This window comes from Podarcis tiliguerta (genome assembly GCF_965153285.1).
Source record: "Podarcis tiliguerta genome assembly, chromosome: 17".
In the NCBI taxonomy this organism is placed as follows: Eukaryota; Metazoa; Chordata; class Lepidosauria; order Squamata; family Lacertidae; genus Podarcis; species Podarcis tiliguerta.
The window spans coordinates 35,592,827-35,610,585 of record NC_139550.1 but is presented as its reverse complement, the minus strand read 5'-3'; the positions used below and the strand labels follow the sequence as shown (position 1 = coordinate 35,610,585).

The window sequence follows — 17,759 nt, the reverse complement described above, 5'->3', positions numbered from 1 at the left end:
GCCAGAGCCAGCAGCCATGGCATGGAGCAATTTGTAAATGACAACTCCACATCTAGCTTGTTTGCTTACAAATATGTATTAGTTTCTACAATATTAAAGAAGTGTTGGAAAAGCATTGTCAGTACTAAAAATATAATGCGTTTGCTCCAAGCGCAGATCTCTTTAAGCAATGATTTTCTCATAATACTGAGTTACACATGATGCTACAGCGCCACTCTGATGGAGGGGATGAATGAGGACTCTAGGTTCTACCTGGGCACCATCCCACTTGGTTTAGTGACAACAAAAAATGAGGCACATATGAGGTGGCAACCTAAGCGAAATGCATGGATAGGTGCCCTGCCCTTACATCAGCTTCTGCTCTGTTCCCAACCTTGGAAACAGCCCAAGCACCTTTTCCAACTTTAATCCCTCTGACTCACCAAGCCTGAGTTTAACTCTGGCCAAACAATGTACAGGCCATACTTTTAAATAATTGCTAAGCTGCAAAGAGCAGCCAAAATCCGAGGACTGGAATTAGGACTTGGTGGGACTGTTTTGGCTTTTACTTTCCTGCAATGGGGTGAAACAAGACAAAAGCGGTTTGGGCACAAATTATAATCTGGCACTGTTCTTCAAAGAAAATGAATCCCCCCCCAAGTGCAGCTGAATGCAACAAAGTATTGGCATCTATGCCGCCCCCCAACAAACAGGATTCTGTCCCAAAGCGTTCAGGTGCTCAGCTATTTAGTCACAGGCCCTGGCTGCACTATATATTTAACTCGGTATTATACCACTTTAAACAGCCATTTCTTCCACAAAAGATTCCCAGGAAGTGTGGTTTGTTGAGGGTGCTGAGAGTTGTTAGGAGACACCTCCCTCAATTCCCCTTGAAGCTACAGTTCCCAGAGTTCCCTGGGAATAAGGATTGTCACACCACTGGGAATTGTAGTTCAGTGAGGGGGAATAGGCACCCTTAACAAGCTACAGTTCCCAGGATTCTTTGGGGAAGCCATGAGGACTTAAAGTGGTATGGTACATATTTAAATGTACAGCACAGAAGGGGCCACAAAGTGCATAGTAAGGACATCTAATACATGCTTGCATGAACCTGTCCTTCACTGACTGACAACTACCAATCTGGTGAACTGAGATCTGTGATAGCCATGACAATGGAAGACAGCTGTGCTGGTCCCTTGGCCGTGGTGAAGAATCCCCAATCACAGCGTGGTAGCAACATTATCAGGACCAATCAAAACATCACAAAGTTGTGAGCAAGCTTTTGAGTTCTCCAGAAAAAACTGCTGGGCTGGATGTTGAACAAACATCGGGGTAAGGCAGGGGGTGCAAATGAGAGAGACCTGCTCTGGCTGCCCCAAACTGCAGTTTGTAAGATTCTTCATGCTGGAGAAGTTCTGTAAACACAACTGGCTCAGCCTCTCTAGGTAAAAGTTGAAGATTTCCCCCAGGGCTACGAAGATGTAGATGCAATAATGGCTGCTACCCCCTTTTTCAAAGATTCATTTCATGAAGCAGCTACTCCGTGCAACTGTGATGGTTCAGTTACACATGGCAAACTGCTGCCTGACGTCACAAGCATCAAGCGTGAGCCTAAAAGCAGCCTGTAGCCCTGCCAGCTGTTGGACTCCGACTCCCAACAGCCACAGTCAGCAACCGTCAGGAATGATGGGAGTTGTAGTCCCAAACCTCTGGAGGTCTTACAGGTTGGCAATAGGTGCCTGAAAGAAAAGCCACTGTCAATGGAAAGCACATAGCGTCACGAATCCATGCTGATCTGATGCCAAGAGGAGCAGAGTCACCAAAGAGCTGCCATCGCCAGGGTGGTCCCACCATCCTTGTAAACACAACGAGGCTGTGAACTCGCCAGCTCCTTGGAAGCGTCTAAAACCTGGACCTCTTCAGCCTGGGGAGGTGCAGAGCTACTGAGGTCTTGCAAGTTGTTCCCTCTGGTGCATTAAGATCCTTTTTCTTTAGCCAAGATCCTGGAAGAAAGCATGAAAATATAATGGTTGAGCTAAAAGGATAATGGACACACACACCCTTGAGAGAAAATGGAAGCGTGTGCCACTCGTTCTTTGTTATACGCTCTTGAACAAACCAAAACAGACTCTGAGCTACACGTTGTTCTATAATCGTAAAGGCTGACACAAACCTTCCAAGTGTCCCCATTTCTGGATCGTTCCAGATTTACAGACGCTATCCGGGTTTCTGATTTATCATGGAATAATAATAATAATAATAATAATAATATATTTATACCCCGCCCATCTGGCTGGGTTTCCCCAGCCATTCTGGGCGACTCCCAATCGTGTTAAAACAATACAGCATTAAATATTAAAAACTTCCCTGAACAGGGCTGCCTTCAGATGTCTTTTCAAGATAGGACAGCTGCTTATTTCCTGCTTTTCCTTAGGACGTCCCTATTTTCATTGGAGAAATGTTGGAGGGTATGGAGTTATGCAGCCCTTGAGATAAGTAACTATACAACCTTTAGAAGAATCTGAAGCCAACCCTGCATAGGGAAGTGTTTTTTTAAAAATGTTTAAAGCTTTATTATCTTTTTATATATGTTGGAAGCTGCCTAGAGCGGCTGGGACAACCCAGTCGGATAGGTGGGGGATTAATGATGATGATGATGATGATGATGATGATGATTGAATAGGACATTGTTGGAGGGTATGTTGACACTGAGTGCAGAATTCAGCACTCTCAGCATTGCAGCTTTCATTTAAAAAGTATAGGGCTGACAATATGTGGGGACATTGTTGGTGGCATTAAAATGCATCTAATCAAAGCACTGAGTAGGCCTACCAGTAGCCAGGGCCGGAGTTTTAATCCCTGGTTAATCCTATTCTATGGCATCAAGGGGGGGGAAAGCAAAAAATAATTATTATTATTATTTCAGGGGTATGTGTTTGTGTGTGTGACAGGGGCTTTGGGGGGTATGTGAAAGGACTTGTGTTCTTGGTATTGTGCTCACCAAATTCCCAGGCTGTGCATGTGTTCAGAAGTACCCTGCTCCTTCACTCAGATATATGTCTGCCTGCCCATGAGCCACAATATTGCACTTGGCTCTGCTTGATAAGACCTCAAGGTTCTAGTAATAAAAAACCAAAGTACTGAACATATCACCAGCCTGAAACCTGTCCAGCTCTGATCTGTGCCACAACTGCAACTTCCTCTGAAATTCTTTCACCTCCAGTTTAGCAGAGAAAGATGCTGAGCCACAGATTATGCAATCCAGGAAAGAAAACAACAGGGAAGGCAGGAAGGGTTGATAAGGGAAGTGGAATACTCTGAATACTCTCTACTGAAACAAACAAACAAACAAACAAACAAACCCATTGCAACCTGTATACATTATGCAACTTAAGTTTAAATTAAGTTGTTAAAGGCACCTTGTGTGTTTTGAAAGCAGAGACAGATTAGATATACTAAACTAAAATGCCAGTTGAACAAAATGCGCAATTTTTGCATAATGCATTCCCTTCCGCTTCTAATTTCGCATGCCCATGTTCTCTTAATCTTTGGAGGTTCCGAAGACTAAAACCTTCCTTTAAAAAGGAGACAGCTGCAGTTCTTAGGACACTGGATTCTGCATCCGACCATTTCTGCACTTGCACACTGCAGTTACAGAAAATGACAGAACGGACACAGCCTTGAGCGCTGGGAAACATCGGTAGCTATTTTGTTCTGCAGCAAACCATTTCTAGGCCTTGGGAGGGAGCGGAGTATACTCTGCTATAAATAAATGAATAAATGAAACATACACACCCACACCCAAACTAGGATATTTCAAATTCTGCACTCAAAGGAATGTAGGAAATTGCCTTATACCAAGTCAGATAATTAATCCAACTCACTCACTCCTGTTTACACTGCGTTTAAAGTTTAGTATCAAATGTGAACTGAGATCCATAGAGCAAATCACACAAAGGCTTAGGCCACACCAACAGCAGACAAGGCAGTAGCCGTAATTTCTAAGAACAGCATCTCCAAGGATCAGGCCAAAGGCTTATCTGGTCCAACATCTCCCTTCCCTCAGCAGCCAATAAGATGCCTCTGGAAAGTCCATGAAGAGGACATGGGCTTCCAGCACCTCTTCAGCTGCAACTGTTCTCCTGCAAGTGAAAGCCAGAGCCATGGTGGTATATAGACACCTACCTCTGGTTTGTAGCCAAATTATTGTTTTTAGATGGTAGTTCATTTTCCTTTGAGATTGTGAGGTGCCCCAGAGCTAAATATCTTTAAAATATATATGCGACAGGTAGAATAAATATTCTCAGACTATGTTACTAAGAGAGATTCATTGCAATCAATTATTTCTTTTTTAAAAAGGCCCTTCACATGCAAAACTTGGAACAGTAGGGAGTTGCTTTCTACAGAGTCAGACCATCCAGCTCTGTCTTGTCTGCAGTGGCTGGGACTGGCTCTCTCCCCCAGTCTCCCACCAGGTTCTCAGACAGGAATCTCTCAGCCCTACTTAGAATAGAAACACAGAATTGAAAGGGACCCCAAGGGTCAACTTTGCCAACCCCAGCCACTGCAGGAATCTCAACACGCAGTCTCCCATCCCATTTGAAACCACGCTGGACCCTGCTTAGCTTTGCAAATGTGCTAGCAGCTTTATTAATCTGTCTCTAGAATACAGGGACTGATACCAGGCTCTTATGTGTGCATGAGCTCTTCTGCTAAGCTGTGGGAAGACTAGGCTACCAACTCTCTCAGACATTTTGTTTTCTGCGTGCAGGGAGGAACGTTCAGCCACACGACTCCCCAACTTGCAGTCTGAAATGGAACATGATGGGTCCCAGGTGAAATTGCATGATGAGTCCTGGGCGCCTTTTGCATTCAGCCCTGCGGGTTTGTGCCCTCTGGTGAATGGACCAGAGCCTGTGATCTCTGGGTTGGGTTCCCTCTAATAACATCATGGCCAGCCTTTTCCAGGGACATTCCTTATAGCTACAACTAATCCAGAATGCAGCAGCTAGACTGGTGACTGGGAGCGGCTGCCGAGCCCACATAACACTGGTCTTTCAAGACCTACATTGGCTCCCAGTACATTTCCAAGCACAATTCAAAGTGTTGGTGCTGACCTTTAAAGCCCTAAACGGCCTCGGTCCAGTATACTTGAAGGAGCGTCTCCACCTCCATCGTTCTACCTGGACACTGAAGTCCAGTGCCAAGGGCCTTCTGGCGGTTCCCTCACTGTGAGAAGCCAAGTTACAGGGAACCAGGCAGAGGGCCTTCTCGGTAGTGGCACCCACCCTGTGGAATGCCCTCCCACCAGATGTCAAAGAGAACAACAACTACCAAACTTTTAGAAGACATCAGAAGGCAGCCCTGTTTAGGGAAACTTTTAATGTTTGATGTATTACTGTATTTTAATATTTGGTTGGAAGCTGCCCAGAGTGGCTGGGGAAGCCCAGCCAGATGGGCGGGGTATAAATAATAATAATTATTATATTATTATTATAGCTCAGCTATGTTCTGACACCCACAAACCTCGCCTTCTCTACCTCACCAAACCCGCCCCACTTAAACATTGCTCAAGCTCCTCCTCCACCTGGTTGGGTCCTTTTACGTACCATGCCCTATCCTGCAACTGCTTACTCCATGGGATGTGTTAGTAGGCTGACCGTATCCACTTCGTTAGCTGAGAAGCAGGCTGGGCTTAGCAAAGTGTAGGAATGATCGCTGGGTGTGGAGCACACTCCCACCCCAGCCTCATCTGTCTGCATGCGTGACCTTGTGGTGTGGAGCACACTGCCCCCCAGAGCTGTCTGAACATCTTGCCCTCTATCTAACCTTTTGCTCTCTTAGTAGTCTGCCATGCCCTGTCTGTGACCTTTGTCTCCTTCGTCATACATTGTGCAAGGGAAAAATGACGCGGTGGAAACAGGTGCCAAAATAACTTTGTACCACCCCTCGATCTTGGGATTGGAAGATGTGTAAAGGTCACAGTCCAAAATGTATCTGCCTGGTTTTGCATATTGTGGCAATAAAAGGAGCCTCCACAGAGCTAGCAGGCAGCTTGCTTGTGCACAGCTCACCTGCATTACCAAAGCACTACAGCAAAGCACTCATTCCAGCTTCAGTGCTCAGGGCTGGCACTACTGCTGAGCAGTTAGGCCGCTGCTTTCAGGTGTCATGAAAGCAGTGGCGAAACTAGGCATGATTTCACCCAGGTCAAAGACAGTTTGGCACCCCCAGGCACAGGCTGAGAACCTCAGTGGAGCAGCCTTTCTCAACCTTGGGTCCCCAGATGTTTTTGGCCTACAACTCCCATCATCCCTGACCACTGATCTGTGAGCTAGGGATCATGGGAGTTGTAGGCCAAAAACATCTGGGGACCCAAGGTTGAGAATCACTGCTCTGGAGGCTTCACCCAGGACAAAAAAAAAGGTTCCCCAGTAGCTACAGCACTGCATGTTGTGATTTATCACCACTGTATAGTCAACTGCTACAGAGGGCAGTTTTCTCTCTCAGGTGTCAAAATAACTTGCCCCTTAATTGGGGGGGGGAGGGTGTTCCTGTGGGGCTGTCCACTTGTCAAACACCTGATTATCACCTGGCAGCTGTACAGCTTGAGATCAAACCAGAAATGATGCAGATCCCTTGATTTTGGCAGGAACTGCCAACCCAACTTCTGGCAGGGAGCCATGTCCTTTGCCACCAGGAATCAGGCAGGTGGGAGAAGCTTTAGAGAAACATGTGGGTTCTCCATTCCTGATTTACTATCTGAGGAGGCCACAGGGCAAACAGAAGCAGCAGCACAGCACCAAAGTCCTGCTTCCCATGGGCTTCTGGTTGGCCATCACCAAAACAGAAGGTTGGACTAGACAGGCCTTTGACCTGATCCTGCAAAGCTCTTAGGCCCTTGTTCTACTAGGAACACAGAAAACTGCCTCATACCAAGTTAGGCCAACGCGGCTTCTTGCTCAGTGAGGCAAGGGTCTTGCCCAGTCTTGCCTGGGAAGGGCATTGGCGCTGGGACTGTCTGCATGCCAGCCATGTGCTATGGCCCTTTTGGCAATGAGATGTGTGTTGTAGGAGCATCAAGATGCATCCCAGAGAGGGAATTTCTAGAGAAGTGGGGAGGACTGAAATCTGAAGGCTAGCATTTCATATTTATAGACATATTTTTAAAAGACATCCCTAAAATCTCTCTCCCGTCCTTTATCAAGGACAGGTACCAGAAACCAGGGGCTCTCCCAGATAAAAAGGGGTGACTGTAGGCTATGCAAGTAGTTTGTGTGCAGCCTATTTCTGGGACTGGATACAGCTCTGCTATTTGCGCTAACTAAGCCAAACTCTGACACAGAGATATGGCACTACCTTATGGCTGTAATTTATTATGTTGTGTCCCGAGATCTTACTAAATAAAATGTCAGATCCCAAGCACTGAAATATTTAGCCAATTAGAAACATTTGTTTAAAGGGGTGTTCCAAATTTATTTTTTAATTTAGAAAACCTAACTACTTAATAGTAGTTCGAAAAACCAGGGCCAGATTAGAAGGTCCCAGATTAGAAGAGACATCTCCCCATTTTTTCTTACACACAGGAGGAAAGGTCTCTTCTAAGATGAGGTCTACTGAGATATGTGAATGCATCATCTAAAATGAAAACGATGTCCTCTTCCAGAGCTATTTATTAAGAATGCAACTATATTTAGCTTTACTTGAGCAACCATGAATCCATTTAATCAGCAGGCAGACCCCTATTTCTTCGTCAACCCAGCTGTGGCTTTTGGTTGTGGCTACTTTATGTTGTCAGGGGAAAGCATCACGAACCCAAACAGCTTTTATTACTTTCTGTGTTCCAAGGCTAAATCCCTGCACTGCAAAAGGATTGTTCTCCAGATCCTGGCTCAAAATCAAGTCTTGACCCCTTGTCTACCTTAAGGCTGACCCAGAGCCCCAATCCGATGAAGGTCCTCCCCCCGCCCCGCCCCAAATACCACCCCACGCGCCTTCCAGTGTTAATAGGGTTAGACATGCAGTGAGTGAGGCAAAGGTCTGCCCTTTCCGAGGCTTCCTCAATCATTAAGCAATACGGCTAAATAAATACACTCTCTTTATTCATCTGTGGTTCATGTACATTGGCAAACGGTACAGGCTTTTTTTCTGTAAAAAAAGCAGGATTCATAGAAAATGATCAGCAATCTAAAAACCTTATATATATATACACATACCATGTTACTTTTGATTATCTTCCCACCCCAACACAAAACCTGACTGACACACCTAATGCCAAAAAAACCCTTTCTAGGTTTAGTGATCCCCACAAAACATCGCTCCAGCCAGAACAGAATGCGTGAGGATTCTTAAAAAGGCAGCTGCTCTCCCACCAACCCTCCATGAGCAGAGCTGGGGAAAGTGAGGCACCAAAATGGACACAGCTGCCACCACCCCAGTGCCTGCTCCTCCATGGCTTAACCCTTCAGGCTCCAGTTTGCACAACTCTGTGATCCACCAAGCTGAGCACAGCCCACCAAACACGTATGGCAGCTCATGAGGGGATCTACGACCTGCTTTGACTGCTTGCCTGGAACCGTAAAACTAGCAGCCCTCAAATGAATGGCTGCACTACCGTCAGTGGGCCTTCCACTGTGCAGGCTGCCGAGCTAGCGAGGAATCCTGGTTGCAATTTAGACCCACCCAATGTTCCAAGTTGCAGGGTATGAATCTGAATGGTGCCGGTTTTCAGCTTTCTGCCCCACCCCTAGTGGCAGCCATTCGATTCCAGAGCATCTGGCATCCAAGTCTTGGGTTCCTAGGTACCTCCATTGAGCCGCAGCATAAGGCAGGTGTTGATGAAGATTTCCCACCTCCCATTTGTGCAAGTCAGTCCTCTGTGCACTGTCAACAAGGGACATCCCTGTCCCATCACCCCCCACAACTGCTGCTAGTTCAAGCATTAAATGAGACAAGCAGATTGCAGTTTCGTTCTGCAGTGTCTTCCACAGGAAAATCTTCATTAGTAACTAGTGATTCATGCTCCCCCTCCATTTACCCAGTGATCCTCAAAGACTATAGACACTAAATACATGCTGAGGGCAGGAAATAATTAAGGTTGCCTAGAACCCAGCTCCAATCCTGCTATGACCCAGTAGTTCCAACTATCCACCCAGAGCCAGAGAAAGAAGAGACCTGGGGCCCCCAGCAGCCCCCTCCCTCACTACCAACTTCCTATCCAGTTCTCCTCTCCTCTCAATTTTTCTCACTTCACAAACATACAAGTTCTGCCACTCTCACCCTCCCACAAGCACACACACACTCAGAACTCTTCTCATTTAATTTTCATCTACCACAGTAGATTAGTTTAACGGATTCCCAGTGGCCAGTGGTAAGCAAGCAAAACCCTACCACTTCAAAGGTGGCATTTTAAAAAACGACCCAAAATAACCCAGAACATTTGTATGCTCCACAATGGCAGATGAGGTCTCCTTCCACCCTTCTCTGCTTATGCACAGCACGTGATCTCCACAGCAACATACACATCCCCTTCAGTGGCTGTATGGGATCCTTCGTTCAGAGTGTTCATACAAAAATACACCTCTTTGTGAATTTGCTCCCTGCTGACCAAAGAAGAGGGAGTTTTGTGGGTCTCAAGGCAAAGGACCCAGGTGATTCCCAAGCAGCTTTTGCCCTTCAGCTGCTTCTGTTGGTGGGGCAGGGATTGTCCCCAGACAGGCAGAGTGGAGAAACAGACATAACATTTAAGAGTCAGGGAGAAGCTGGAGAAGTTGAGTTGGCAATGGAAGAAGCGGGATGGGGGCGGTGTGGAAGAGAGTGGGTGAGTGGTCAGCACAAAGTTAGGGGGGGGCAGAAGAAGAGATGAGCACGAGGCAGGAGAGAATCAGAGGCGGGATAGGTTTAAATTGAAGGGGGAGGACAAGTGCTGTGGAAACTTCACAAGAAACCAAAACCAGGTATGGAGGATGTGCTCTTTTCTTCTCAATTGACCAACACTGACTTGGACAGGAAGCCATCTGTAGTCACAGAAGGAAGTTCTTTGCTCTGTGCTGTGTGGCCCTGATGCTCTGTAGCTGTCCCCGCTAAGGAGCGGCTGGCCAAAGGTCCCTTGGGCAAGCTGTATAGATAGACAGCCCCTATGACCAGCCCTGCTCCTAGAGCAAAGAGCAGGTTGAGGTGGAAGTCAAAGAGGTAGATGGAAGCCACAGTGGACACTACGATGGAGAAGGAGGTGGCAAAGCCCTTGAGGATGTTGTCAGCATATTTCACCACCACAGCCACCAGCAGGCCGCCAAAAGCTTGGTTCAGGATCACTCCCCACACAAGCGGGGTGTAGCCAAAGAAGAATCCACGCTCAGCCACGGCTGCCCCCTCCGTGGACCACAGCCCCAACAGCCCCAGCAAGGTCCCGAAGATGCCTAGTTGGACGTTACGTAGCCAGACGGAGGCTGCGCTGCCCTTGAGGATCTTTTCAAAATAGACTCCGGCAAAGCCAGATGACAGGCAGGACACCACCACGGCCACAAGCCCCACCATGTAGTTCTGTTGCATTCCCTGGCCTCCAGGGGGTGATCTGCCCCCTGCCTGCTGCTGCTCCACTTGGACAATGGCCACACCGACAAAAAGGAGCACAAGGGACAGCCACTGGAGACGGGACAGGCTCTTGCGGAGCATCAGCACAGAGAAGACAGCTGTGGTGAGGATCTTCAGCTGGTAGGTGACCTGAGAAAGGCAGTGCAGTTTAGTAGGCATCCCAGCATGCCGTGTGATAGGAGAACGTCCAGCCAGGGTGGGACCAACAGCAAAGGCCCAACCCCTATTCTCTAGATAGGTTCACATTGTTACTAAAACAGACAACAGCCTCCAATGCAGTACTGCAGTTAAGTACCCCGATTCTGTTTCAGATCATATCCTGTCCTCTACATACCGAATTCAGCTAAGATCTCAAACGGTGTGGCATTGGTTTAACCAATTCAAAATGAACTCACTTTAACCCCTGAAAGCCAATGAGGTGGTCGAGGCTCACAATCACATACCCAGGAGTGTGCATACCGCAATTCCATGGAAGTAGAGACGGAGCGCATAAATACAAGCCTTTATGACTGTGGGAACAGTGAGAATAAGTGGGCGATACCTGCTAAGTTCTAGGAACCCAGAAGGACAGTTTGCTCTTTCACCTAACTAACAGAACCAGAATTATACAAAATAGTTTTGTTTTTTTAATGAAGAATTTCCCACATTTAGAAAACTGCTGAATTGGTTAATTTGCATAATTTATACAGATGAAATAATCCTGCTTTTCTGTGCACAGAATATGCAGGATTCCTCTGTCCACCGGAAAATAGAATAACTGCCAATGAACAGCTGCCTGTGGCTCTCACTGTAAGGATAGGGGTGTACTATTAACCAAGGCTTGGAAAATAAAACTATAGGTATGGTCCCACACAGCAGCGGGCATTTCTGGATGCCTCCACATGACTTCACTAAGACCTGCTGCAGGAGCTCTAAGGAATTATTGTAACACATCTCAGATACCCACCCATCATGGCTTCATTCAACATTGTGCAGGTGGGAAGAACAGGATGTGCGCATCTATATAAAGCGGGCGAATGAAAGTGAGTAGGGCACCCTCTTCAGAATAACCTGCAAGGGAGGAGCTAAGACTACTTGGGTCCCAGAGCTGGTGTCTCACCTGGAAGGTGGCTGCAGGCAGGTTGGAGATGGCCACATATTGGAGGTTGTTTTGGAGGGTGTAAATGAGAGAAGGCACTGCGAGTTTGAGTGTGTCCATATACTGCACCACAATCGAGTCATACAAGGAAGCAGCAAACTGTTTCAGGTTACCTGGGAAAGGAGAGACAGACAAAGAGACCACTGTCTTGGTTGGAAATAAATGTTGTTTTTAACAAGGGTCATTATTTGTAACTGACAAGGGATGAAAGAGGCTGTAATGATGGCTCGGCAGAGCACCCACCAGGCTCTCTCTTATGTGAGTCAACATACAAAAGGAATCCTTTACTTTCGGTTTTAGCAGAAATGTTATAAAGAATTAAGTAAAAATTGGCTGTTAAGGGGTTAAAGTGGAAAATTTAAAGTTAGATTGTGTTAAGATAGATTTTAGAACAAAAATTGAGAAAGATGGAAAGGATTTGCTGAAATGGCTAATTGAACTAGAATACAAAAAAGGGAGATGTGAGGAGGTCGATGAAACTAGTAAATGAAAGGTAAAGATACGGAAATATTGGATGTGTTTTTAATATTTATTTTTGTTTGTTTTTCTTGTGGTTTTGATGTATTGGTTTTTTTTGTTTTTCTTCTTAATTTTGATGTATTGCTCGTTAAAAATTTTTTTTCCCTTTCCTTACTTTCTCTTTTTCTGTAACTATTAAACTTTTAATAAATATTTTTTTAAAAAAATAGGAATCCTTTACTTTCTAGTCTGAACAGCAACAGAGCCATTGGCATTCCATGCCCCTGCCTCATGGTGAGCACACAGTTACGAGCCTAGTGCTACTATTCACCTGGCGGGGGGCGGGGGGGGGGAGAGTACAAAGTACTACTTTGCCAAGGCCTTGGCTAAGGTAGAAGCATCTGCTGAAGTTTATAATGGGCTGGATGGTAGAAATCCCTAGAAGTGAATGGGCCTGTGCAAGTTTGGCAGGTAGCAGCCTGGGCACCAATCCCTAGACTACAATGTGCAAAACGGAGTAGGCATTAGAACACAAGACTTTACACAGCTGGTCATCCCATTTGATCTCAACATTTTGTCTACCAATAGTGGCTTCAGGGAGGTTCACAAGCGGACCCTGAAAGAAATAGTGGTACCTTGCAAGACGAATGCCTCGCAAGACGAAAGAGTTTTTCGTTTTCTGAGTTGCTTTGCAAGATGGATTTCCCTATGGGCTTGCTTCGCAAGACGAAAATGTCTTGCGCCTTTTTTTAAAAACCGCCAATGCATTCCTATGGGAAACCATCAATACACAGTGGTGCTTCGCAAGACGAAAAAATTCACAAGACGGAAAAACTCACAGAATGAATTAATTTCATCTTGCGAGGCACCACTGTACCTAACACCCTATTGACAATCCCCTCAGGCAGTGTGAGGTAATAGCCAGAGATCTTCCAACTAATCTCTTTATAAAGGAATTGATGCTAGTGGCTATCTTAGAGCTATCAGTTCTGTAGGTTAATTATACAATGTGTGACTAATGACTTCCTTTTACTTCAAATCTAAGGCCTATTAATTTAAGTGGATGGTTGAATTTTTGTTTTTTGATAGAGAGGGGAAATAAGAGTGAGAGTGAGTGTGTGTAAATACTATCATGCATTTATATTTACAGCAATAGCATTATGGTCACAGAGCGCCAAGTCCAGAGGCAAGACAGAGCAAGGACAATTAAATAAAATACCGTATTTTTTGCTCTATAAGACGCACTTTTCCCCTCCTAAAAAGTAAGGGGAAATATGTGTGCGTCTTATGGAGCAAATGCAGGCTCCATGGCTTCAGCGAAAGCAACGTGAAGCCTCCGGAGCTCAGTGGGAGCTCCTGCTGCGCTCCGGAAGCTTAGCGTTCCTTTTGCTGAAGCCAGGAGAGCAAGAGGGGTCGGTGCGCACCAATCCCTCTTGCTCTCCTGGCTTTGCTTCGCTGGAGAGGCGCTGCGCACTCTCCCTCTCTACGCAGCCCCCCTTCAGTGAAGCGGGAGGAGAAATGGAAGGGGCTCCGCTTCTCCTGCCGCTTCGCTGAAGGGGCTCTGCGCAGAGGGGGAGAATATTTTTTGTCTTGTTCTCCTCCTCAAAACAAGGTGCGTCTTATAGAGCGAAAAATACGGTAAATCACTGACAACAAGAGAGATTCAAGTTTTCCAAGCTAGCCACTAGTCTTCACCAAAGCAAAAGCTCAATGATCCACCCAGCAAGACTGCCGGTGAACACAGGCTAATGCGCTGGGAATGGAGGATTGCTGCAAGGGTTTCCATCTTCTGAGGCACAGTAGTCCCCACCTTTTTTCTGAATGAAGATGAGCAGCAGGCAGGTGACTCCCTTAAGGATTTCAGCCATAACCACAGCGGAAGTGGCAAAGAAGCGGTCCCCAGGCAGCGTGCGCACATAGCGGATACTGAGGATGAGAGAGGCATTCTGAACCACCAAGACAGCTAAGCTGATGTACTTCAACCGTCTGTTACCTGGGAAAAGAAAAGTAGGGATCAGCTTGGGATCTCACCCTGCAGCAGAAAGCTACCACAACCAAGGCTTGAACAACAGAGAAGCATGAGAGATGATGTTTGGGGAACCACCACCTATTCCAAAAACAAAGCTGGGGGTGTCCAAGGAAGAACACGGAAAACCCCACACAATGGGAGCAATCCAGTTCTCCAGGACCGAGTCCATCAGTGACCACAGAGGCAGGCATGAGTAACTGGAAGCCCAAGGGTTACATCCAGACTGCCCAAGTTTTAGCAGACTCCCCACTGCAGTTGCCCACCCTGTGGCGACAACCCACTTTGAGAGATGGGGGAAAGGGAAGCCCTAGCCCACCAGCCTCCATCTCCTCAGAAAGTGATCCTTTCATACAACTAGTTGCTGACAAGAGCACTAAAGTCTTGGCACACTAAGCCCTTGTTTGAAACAAGTCAGGTATTGGCAAACATGAACTTAGTATGGGTGCTTTATATGTGGTGCAGGGGGGAATCCTTTATCAAATATTTAAACAAAACAAAGGGAAGTATAAGGACGCCCCAGACTCATGGAAATCCATGGAATGATGTCCTAAGGCAGCAATGTCCAACAGGTTGATAGCGATCGACAGGTCGATCACAGAATGATCACGGTCGATCGCGGGCTCCCTTTGGATTGGTGGCTGTAAAAAGAATTGTGTTGGAAGTCTCCACCCCCACCATCACCGTTTTGTCTGTGAAATGGGTGGTTGTTACTGATAATAAACTAGTCTTCTTCACTTCATCTACTTGTTAGCATCACGATTTTTTTTGTGGTGCATGTTTCTCCCCCCCCCCCAAAAAAAGAAGCTCAGCAACTTTGTCCTTCCCTTAAAAAAGCTCAACGAAAAGCTCAACAACTTTGGTATCCCCCCCCCATGAAAATGGGTAGATCACTGCCAGTTGTTTTATGCTGGGAGTAGATTGCAGCCTCTAGAGAGGTGGTAGAGAATGAGATGCGTTAGGGGATGACTAACAAAAATGATGAAGTAACACAGTGATCTCAAGTTTTATAGTTGATGTTAAAACTTTTACTGTTGGTACTGAAGTTGATGTACTTTGTAAAGTTGGAAATAAATAAATAGTGAAAAAAGGTATACATTAATTAAAATAAAGGGCCCAGAGATTTTTAGGATGAAGGCAAGTCCTGCATTTATGAGAGTTAATTGTTTCCTGCACCATCTGCGGCTGGAGGCTCACCTGATCACCTTGGCTGCTGGCATCAAAGGAGAATCATAAGGTTTCTTTCCAATTTAACTGGCAAATGGAATTACTACCATAGAGTATTTAGATAAACTTCCCGGCTGAGCAAAATCCCACCCCTCTTGCAATGTTTAACATCTACTAATCCAGGTCTCATAGCTCCAGTGGTATGCGAAAGGTCAGGGTTTTCCACCCCACTGTTCTGACGCACAAAACGGATCCCAGAGAGCTGGCATCCTGCTCTGCTTGGCTCAGCAAACAATATCTTGCACCTGCCATGGGAGACACACGCAGACCTAGCAGGAAGTGGGGACCGAAAAATGGCACAGCCACAGCTTGCTGAACTACATTCCTATGAACAGAAAAGTGTTCACCTGCTTCCTGAAAGAGAAATCAAACAGCAAGAAGCCCAATACAAGCTATGGAAAGAATTACATTAAACAGCTGAGCAGGCATTCCCCATCTCAGTTCCTGGAGTCACCTATGACGTCCTAATAGGACTGCAGAACTAACTGTTAAGAATAACAGCCTTAAAGGAGTATAATGAAGGCTGGTTTTGTTCAGCAACCCACCTCCCACAGGGGATAGGCATAGCAATGATGATGACTTCCTACGTTTATCCCCAAAATCTGGTAGTCAGAGGTATAATTCCTTTGAAAATGAAGGCGGAACTTTTACACATCATCAGAGTTGCCAGCTGGTAAGCCAGCCTTCCAGACCTTCTTTTCGCTAGTAGCTATTGCCATTCCTATTCATTCTGATCACAAATCCTCCGTTACACTAGAAACTGTTACCCAAAATTGTAATGAAATACATTCTCCTGGCTCACCATGGCTCACCTTTAATATTTCTTTGAGCTCTCCCTCTCTCTTTTAAAGGGGGGATTTGCAGCGTAAAATGGGGACAGGCTTTCCTACAGGGATTCACACTTCCAGGATCCCAATCGAAATGGCTAAAAGACTCCTCCTCCTCTGTGCACTAAAATTCACCCTCGACCAGATGCAGAGAAGGACAGCACAGCATTCTTTCCTTGTTGCTCACCAGCAGCCGTGTGTATTATATGTGTGTGTGTGTGTGTTTGTGTGTGTGTGTATATTAGGGCTAGCTCTCCCTCTCTGTCTGGCTAGCCCAGTATATGCTTCTCTCCCCCGATAGACATACCAATGCCTCTCTCATATATACATACATATTGGTATGTCTATCGGGGGAGAGAGGCATCTATATATCTAACTGTCTGTACGACACACGTAGAGAGAGAGAGAGAGAGAGACCCGGCCTGAAAGGGGCTCCTGCCCCCCCTTATCCGCCTGCCCTCCCGCAGCCCAGCCCCACGGCAGGTTGCGGGGCGCTGAGGCGAGGGGGATGTGGCCTCCCCAGCCCCCCAACTCTCACCTCCTGCGGCCACCGGGCTCCCGCCGCCGCTGCTCCCCGAGCCCCCAGCCGCTGCCATGGTGGCAACCGCCGGGCAACCGAGTTCCCCCGCCGCAGCCGGCACTTCCGCATCCCAGCGTCCCGACGCACTTCCGCTTCCGAGGAGTGGGGCGAGCAGTGCGGAAAGGCCATAGAGAAGGGAGTGCGAGAGAGCGGGCAGAGCGGCCGTGCTCCTTCCGGAGGACTCCGCGGCTAGAGGAAGGAGGCGGGGCCGCCCGCTGAGAACCATAGAGTCATAAAACCATAGAGTTGGAAGGGACCCCCAGGGTCATCGAGTCTGACCCCCTGCGCAGCTGGAATCTCAGCGAAAGCATCCCTGGCGGAGGGCCAACCAACCTCTCATCAAAAACATGCAAAGAAGGAGAGCCCACAGCCTCCCGAGTTCCAGAAAGTTGTTCCTGATGTTTGGTCGGATTCATAGCTGTCAACTTTTCCCTTTTCTTGTGAGGAATCCTATTCGGAATAAGGGGATTTCCCTTTAAAAAAGGGAAACGTTGACAGCTATGGGTCGGAATCTTGTAACTTGAAGCCATTGGTTCGGGTCCTGCCCTCCAGAGCAGGAGAAAACAAATAATTATAATAATTATGGTATATAAATCTTGTGAAATAAAAGAATTGGGGGGCCCTCCAGCTGTTTTCCCTTCCACTTCCCCAGTCCTGTTACTTCTTTCAACTTCGCAGTCCCCTTCCCATCACATACAGACTGCATTTCCTTAAAAGCAAACAGGAAAATACACTACAAGAAGGTCATTGATACGGAAGGGGGGGCATGTCTTCTTCACCTTCTTCTTCGCTACAATATATCCATTTATTTCCAATTGTCAATGTCAAAACGGACTAAAATCTATAAAATTCATAGAAAATCAACGTGCCAATTTGCTCAATTTCTCTAGGACTCCATGACACCTCCCCTGTCCTCCATAATCCCTCAAG

The 17,759-nt window shown here is 46.6% G+C and overlaps 1 protein-coding gene across 1 annotated transcript; it reads right to left on the bottom strand.

Moving 5' to 3' along the window:
• Nucleotides 1-57: 57 nt before the first annotated feature.
• On the bottom strand, nucleotides 58-16,931 carry SLC35A2 (solute carrier family 35 member A2). The gene is made up of 5 exons (XM_083420427.1): nucleotides 16,788-16,931; nucleotides 13,980-14,162; nucleotides 11,672-11,823; nucleotides 9,980-10,701; nucleotides 58-1,982 (listed from the first exon to the last, which is right to left on the bottom strand). The coding sequence occupies exons 1-5, from the start codon at nucleotides 16,843-16,845 to the stop codon at nucleotides 1,955-1,957; spliced, it is 1,143 nt and encodes a 380-aa protein (XP_083276553.1). The 5' UTR covers nucleotides 16,846-16,931; the 3' UTR covers nucleotides 58-1,954.
• Nucleotides 16,932-17,759: the final 828 nt, after the last annotated feature.

What these genes read in the sequence shown, in the direction of transcription:
- SLC35A2 (XM_083420427.1), bottom strand. Translation starts at nt 16,845, where the DNA reads ATGGCAGCGGCTGGGGGCTCGGGGAGCAGCGGCGGCGGGAGCCCGGTG. An exon ending in CATCTTCATTCAGAAAAAAG is followed by an intron (nt 11,824 to 13,979) that starts GTGGGGACTACT and finishes CTCCTTTCCCAG; the next exon opens with GTAACCTGAAACAGTTTGCT. An exon ending in ACAGATGGCTTCCTGTCCAA is followed by an intron (nt 1,983 to 9,979) that starts GTCAGTGTTGGT and finishes GCTTTCTTCCAG; the next exon opens with GATCTTGGCTAAAGAAAAAG.